The sequence below is a fragment of the Drosophila subpulchrella genome, chromosome 2L, assembly GCF_014743375.2.
Source record: "Drosophila subpulchrella strain 33 F10 #4 breed RU33 chromosome 2L, RU_Dsub_v1.1 Primary Assembly, whole genome shotgun sequence".
Classification (NCBI taxonomy): Eukaryota; Metazoa; Arthropoda; class Insecta; order Diptera; family Drosophilidae; genus Drosophila; species Drosophila subpulchrella.
In genome coordinates this window covers 20,092,155-20,098,743 of record NC_050610.1, presented here as the reverse complement: position 1 = coordinate 20,098,743, position 6,589 = coordinate 20,092,155, and the positions used below count along the sequence as shown (strand labels likewise).

The 6,589-nt window shown below is 42.0% G+C and overlaps 1 protein-coding gene across 3 annotated transcripts; it reads right to left on the bottom strand.

Annotated features, from left to right (window-relative positions):
• Positions 1-1,696: 1,696 nt before the first annotated feature.
• On the bottom strand, positions 1,697-6,215 carry LOC119548155 (protein pigeon). 3 transcript variants are annotated; one of them, XM_037855257.1, is made up of 9 exons: positions 6,078-6,215; positions 5,609-6,013; positions 5,246-5,547; positions 3,999-5,162; positions 3,707-3,939; positions 3,433-3,647; positions 3,149-3,373; positions 2,916-3,063; positions 2,669-2,809 (listed from the first exon to the last, which is right to left on the bottom strand). In XM_037855257.1, exons 1-8 carry the CDS (start codon positions 6,139-6,141, stop codon positions 2,939-2,941), a joined length of 2,733 nt encoding a protein of 910 aa, XP_037711185.1. In that variant the 5' UTR covers positions 6,142-6,215; the 3' UTR covers positions 2,669-2,809; positions 2,916-2,938. The 3 variants fall into 3 exon arrangements, 2 of the variants coding, with proteins under 2 accessions (XP_037711184.1, XP_037711185.1); XM_037855256.1 differs by lacking the exon at positions 2,916-3,063 and having other exon boundaries at positions 1,697-2,809; XR_005219278.1 differs by lacking the exons at positions 2,669-2,809; positions 2,916-3,063; positions 3,149-3,373; positions 3,433-3,647 and having other exon boundaries at positions 3,798-3,939; positions 3,999-4,146; positions 4,203-5,162.
• Between the last annotated feature and the right edge of the window lie 374 nt (positions 6,216-6,589).

Here is a 6,589-nt window from a genome sequence, read left to right as displayed (position 1 = left end):
CTGGCATTATCGTATTTCAAGTTTTTGGATGGGCCCGAGAAAAACATTTCTCTGGTATCTTTTTCGAAACGCTTCAGGAAGCCTACACTGATCATCGAGAGTGAGAACTCCTCCGAGCTTATAGCAAATCTTCACTTGGGAAATTCCCTCCCCAATAGGTCTGCTTTCTATTTTGACAATAAATTATTGTTCTCTAACCAGCTATCGTCGCACTTTTCAACTTCTTCCAAGTGTTTTGTCGGATATTGCAAATAACTTTAAAACTTGATCTGCCCGCACATATTTTATAATAAACAAAATAACTTTTAAACGGTATTTAATCCCTGAATCCTTAAAAAAAAATTAGTTATCAAACATAACAATTTGAAATAAACATAACAATTTTGAAACAAAATAATTAAACCGTGTACCGAGCGAATGTGAATCATTTGACTGTGAACTTGTGATCCTAAAACATATGCAATGCATCATAAAATGTTTATTATTTACTATCCATTGCAGTAGTAAATCAAAGCTGACGAATACAAATTAATTTTATAATTAGTCGTTGATTTAACAAAAAATATCTTTTTTTATTTTTATTTTATTAGTGTTAGACTTTAATTCACTTAACTCAAGACACAATACACTTTAACTTTCTATCTTTTTTTTAAATGACCGATCGCGGCTTCAATCCGAAATAGACTATCTTTTTAATTCTAAAGTATTATCCAACGAACCTCGGCCTGAAGCTGTTCTTTATCAAGCTTCTATAACAAGATGCCACAACGCAAAAAGTCCTGAAAGTGCCGAAAAGTAAGTCATTCTACAATGAAGAATGGGCCCGTACATTTCAATATATTCTGTGGGCAGTTCACAGTTCCGTCTTAATCTTTTTCGATCTCCAGGCCTTTTAATAGGCTAAGGGCCCAGAGTACACGATTTTTTTCTGCGAAGATTTCGGTAGTTAATTTTGCTAACTTCATGTCCAGGTTCTTTTTTCCTGTTTTTCCTGTCACCACCGTGTTTATTTTTCAAATATTTGGTTTAAAAAGTGAAGAATTGCTTATTTTAATACTTCACGGTCTTGCTTAAACATGTTGATGTCCTAGAGGCAAAAAAAAGTAGCGGTTCGGTGAACTCCTCAATTCCACGCCGTTCAACTTCATTGCGATCACATTTTTCTGTTTTAAAAATGTAAATTTGCAATGTAAACTTAATAACTTCTTGTAATTTGGCACGAAGGTTAAGTTGTCGCATTTATAAGCTCCTGGCAGCATCTGAAGAGTAATAAATTATTTTGGTTAAATTATATATATTCATAATAATAATAATTGATTATTTATCAGAAACCTATTTTAAAAGAACCGCGTGGACCTTGTGGACATGTCCACATGTTGAAGCGAGGTTGGGTTGCAACAGAGTCCACACAGCAGCTGATTTATGGGTATAACAGTTCGCTTGGGAACTCCCCCGAGTTGCAGTTGCAGTTTGATGTTTGGTAGTTCTTAGCGGTTCGATGTAGACCGCAATCCTCCTCGAACCCCATCCAAAAAGCGAACTTTAAAAAACCCTATCAGAATAATATCGAAGTAGTCTCAGTATTGTTTTTTAAATGTTTATAAATTTTGTGTACCCTTTTACATCATTTTTTTATAAATAAAGATACTTTTAACTTAATATCTATAGGTAGGATATACCCTGCAAAGCTGAACTTAGCTAAGTGAAGCATACATTTTATCGAACTAAAAATCCGTTTTCGTTTTCTCGTTCTTTCTTTAAAACGTTAAATGAATCCATTACTAAATCCACGTTCAGTAGCTGAAAAACTTTATAATGAATTTCAAATTAGCACTCGAAATTTTAAAAAGCGTTGTATTGGTGTTTGGAAAAGGAGATTCCCAGTTCTACGTTTTTCTGCTCTGACACTAATGTTCCACAAAAATTGTCTCCTGCTCGACGGTATAAATTTTACCATCGAAAAATTTTTCTGAAATGTTTTTATTTTGTACGGGTGATAAGCTGCTATGATATTTGTCAAATAATTTACGAAAATTAGTTAACTTTTCTGTGTGGGGCTGCCACGAAGTCGTAAAATAGTAAGTCTTTTAATTGGAGTTTTAAGGGACACAAGAAAAAACGAAAACAGATTTGCCGCCAGATACCTTATTACCTAAATTTTACTTTGCTGCTCAAAAATAAAAACATTTTCATATAAATTCAGGATTAAAAACAGGATTCATTTTGCATCCTAAGGCAGGATTTAAATTTAATTTTAAATTAAAGCTACACTTTTTAAAAAGCGAATTATTAAATTCATACACATACTTAATAAATCGTTAATTTATTTAAGCCAAAAGCTCTCATTGGTTTTACATTAACATAAAATAAATACAGTATAAATAAACACGTACACGATTGTGTGGGTACATTAACTTACAACATGAATTACATAATAATAGACATGGAATGTGTATATATGTAAGCCTCTACATATAATAGGAACCGGAAAGTGATACAAAAAAGCACACTGAACAATAAATACATTTAGCTGCACATGGAAAATCTTAGTGCATAAACTTGACACATCAAATCTTTGGAATATCTGTGAACTGGCCTCAAGTTAACAAATCCTCACGTATATAATACCATACTTATTTTAATTCTACTTAAAATAAAGTGCAAGCACGTTAGCCCTCCACCTTCAGCTGATCGATGGAGCTCAAAGTCGTTTCAATTAGCAGATTGTAGTCCAATTCGTTGAGACTAGCCTTGGCAGTCAGCAAGTCAAGAAAGGAGTCCAGTGGCGTCAGGGCTTCGGCAGTAAGATCTTGAAAAATAAATGTCATAGTTAGAAAAGTGAATTGATTTTTTTTTTTAAATAAAAATTGTGCAAATGGGACAATGACAGGCGAACACTGATCAGCGTTTCTTACCGGTCAGCGGTGAGGAATTCTTTCTAACAAGTGAGCGCACGCTGCCTGAACACAAAGCTCAAAATGCTCAGGACGACCGTGGTCAAAACAATAAGCAGAAAAACCAAAAGCAGCGAGTGGCAAACAACAGTGTTGGGTTTGCCCAAAGCTGGACGAGATGTGTGTGTTTGGGTGAAGAGTGTGCAAATGAAAAATGATGAAGTTTATGTGGGGGTTATCCAACTAGTTCTTACCGCTACGCGCATTGTTCCGCGATTGGTTCGCACAGGCCGATGGTCTCTGCTGGTGCAGCACCTCCTGCTGCTGACCAGAAAGAATATTGGCCGCATGCTCACGGCCACGAATCATAAGGCTATCCGGATGCTGCCAGCACTTGAGCAGCCTTTGAGCCCTTTGTTTTGGAAGAGCCGACAAAAGAGACAGCTTTCGCTCAATGCCTAGTGGGGAGTCTTCAATGTCTGTATACAATTTATAAATATATAACCAATCTCCAAATAAATCTGCTCAGCAATCTCACCAAAAACAATGGCCTTCATCACATCCACTTGCAGTTCGAACACATGATTCTCCACATACTGCAGGAACATGTCATAGCCCAAGGCCCTATAGCCCAAATAGGTGAAAAACGAGGAAAAGCCCTCGGGCAGGGGAAAGGCAATCGACTCCACAGCCAGACAATAACGCTCCAGAATGAGGAACAGCGAGTGCTGCTGGTTGGCCGCCATCTGGTCACTGCAATTATCACGTATTTGAGTTACAAATGATCCGATTGAAAGCCAAAACCAACCCACATCAACTGAAAGCCCCTCAAGGTCTCCATGCGAGCATCGAGCCCCACAGCTCGACAAACCAGGGAGCACAGAGCACGCGACAGCTCCAGCTGCGAGGAAACAAACTGCGAGGCCACCGCGTGGACATGAGCTGGAGCCTGAGAGCGCTCGAAGAAGGTCTCCTTTAGCCAACGGAATCCAGTGTGAGGTTTCGAAGAGTGTTTTACCAAGTGGACGCTCAACTCGCGCAGATACTGAAAGATAGATCCGTCCTTTAATAAAACTAATATCTTAGGTTTGTATACCAACTCACCACAGAGATGACATGCTCCTGCTTGCTGGCCGTGCATCCCTCCAGTTCGATGAAGGGCAGAACCTCGTTACTGAACGGAAAGGCACTTCCGCTGCTATAGTCGCCAAAGCCACCAGTACCCGCATCCGGTGAAAGCGGCGTGGTGCATCTGGAAAGTGCCTCCGGCTGATAGCAGGCCAGGCTAAAGATTAACTTCTCGGTTACCTGCTCAGCACTGAATCTGGGCTGCTCCTGCTTCGCCGACTCGTTGAGAAGATCCCACAATCTGGTCCAGATATCCGTGCGATATGGTGAGAGTCGCTGCTGTGGCGAGAGCAGCATCATGCTGGTGTTATGCAGCGTTTCAAGTGACAGACCCACGCTTATATCAGCTACTTTGGCGTGAATTGGTCGTGAGGCTACAGCAGTGGTCAAAGGTAGTAGTCTCATCAATGGCTTGGCGTCCTCTGGCAATCCGCGAACAGCAGCTGCATAGCTTCCTGCCACAAGGGCTTCTTTCAGCAGGGCCACCGTATCCAAGGAAAGTGGTCGTTCCAGGATACTATTCAGTAGCTCGGCCAGCACATCCATGTCATTCGAGTGCAGCAAAAAGTAGTGAATTATGCTAATTCGATTATCCAGCGAACTGTCATTCCGAAAGGCCTCGATCAAATGGGATTTGGGCACGGACAAGGAGACAAGATCCAAGGTGGCCACATCATAGGCCAGGGCTCCCCACTTTCGCAAAGGCACTAGGTGGGTGATATCGGGGCTTCGATTGTGCGCCGCACAAACGATATGGCAGTTGGGTTCGTGCTGTAGTCCCACGTCCAGTAAATGCACAAAAAAGGCGGACGACACTAGCAGATGATGCTGACCATGAAGCGCGAAGGTAGGCCTGAGCAGACGAGCCTTTTGCCAGGGTACTCCTGGCATGACGCAGTGCACCACACAGCCGTGGTGAAGTAAAGTCACCGAATAGGCAAAATGAACGTCCTTCTGCTCCGACTGCATCGGCTGGTATAGATAGTAGTGGCACACGAAGAACATTCCCGAGGTGTCCGCCAGAATGATGAGATTCAGCGAACTATCGTGCACGCGCAGCGGGACCGCATCGTCATCATAGCTTGGATTTTCTTCCTTAGAGCCATTGGGCAGCTTCGGCAAATTGAGGGGTATGTTCAGCTAGAAAGGAAAAGGGAGGGAACATTAGATTTTAGCATAGATTTCGGTAGGGATTGGGATGTCAGAGCCACTTAAGCACCCACCACAGTTTCCGTGGGTTGTTTCTCGTTGAACTGGAAGGCCGAGAGAGTGGGACTCAAAGTGGGGGCAACCTCCTCGCCAGACTCCTCCCTTTCGTCCAGCAGGCTAAGGCTCTTGGCCTTCGGCTTCAGGTGGATGTAGTAGAGGGCCTGACATTCGGGATCCCACTGGGCCCAGCTAAAGTTCTTGGCCAGCGTTTCGTGGGTGAGAATGCTGGTGTCCAGCCGCCAGGCGCTGCCCTCGCCGCCGCCAGTCGAAGATGTCGTGGAGCTCTGTTTCACCACGCAGCTAAACTGCTTGATGGCTGGGGAAGGAGACAGGATGTGGGTTATACAGGTAGGATTACTAATAATTGGGACACCTACATTCCTCGTGAGTGAGCACCAGGAGCTTGTCCTGCCAGCAGGTGCGCGTTGCGCTCTCCACTCGCCACAGAAACTGGGTCATCACCTGGCGGGGTGTGGGCTCCGGGTTGAGGGGCGTGGCCGTGCCGCCCTCCGAGCTGCGCACCTCCACAATAAACGCCTGATATAGTTTTCCCTCGGTTTTCTCCACAAAGGATAGCAATGTGACACTACTATTGATCGTTGCCTGGACAATCTCGCAGCATTTGTCCAGGGTCCAAAGGAGTCGCAACTGCTTTTTGGTGGCATGAAAGTGGCCGATGCAAGTCTCCTTTCGCTGCTCCTCATCCGAGTACTCGAATATCCAGGACGTGAGCAGGGATCCATCCTGTTCCTGACCCAAAATGCGCCACTCGTTTGCCTTCTCTGCGATTTGAAAGGAACTGTCTGTCATGATATCTTCAGTAAATTGAGTGTCAAATCAGCTTACCTTTGTAGCCCTGGGTGGCCAGTAGACCGCAGAAGTTGGCCGCCAAGTTCTCCTGCCGCAACATTTCGGTTTTTATTTAATATTCTTAAAATAACATTTGGTAGGACTTTTCCAAAACTTTTTGCAATTTTGCAATTTTAGTATGAACGTTGCGCGGTTCTTCAAAAATACCAACATTTTAAGAACCGTTACACTTGGGCACAGGGTGTGATGTGCAATTTAAGCGCCAAAACAAAAAATTAAATGAAATTATTTTGGTACCAAAAATTATAATACAAATTAATTGCTAAACAATAAAAAAATTAAAAATCATAATTTTCGTTAAATTTTTTGACATTACAAAATGTATAAATGGAAGAGGTTAGAAACTAATCTAGTCGAATATTTAAAAACAAAAAAAGATATTTTATTTGAGGCCCAACCTAAAGTTTGTATAAGATAATAAGAAAAACATTTTTATTATTCTTAAAAAAAGTAAAGATTAGAACCAAAAACCCGTATTGCAATAATTA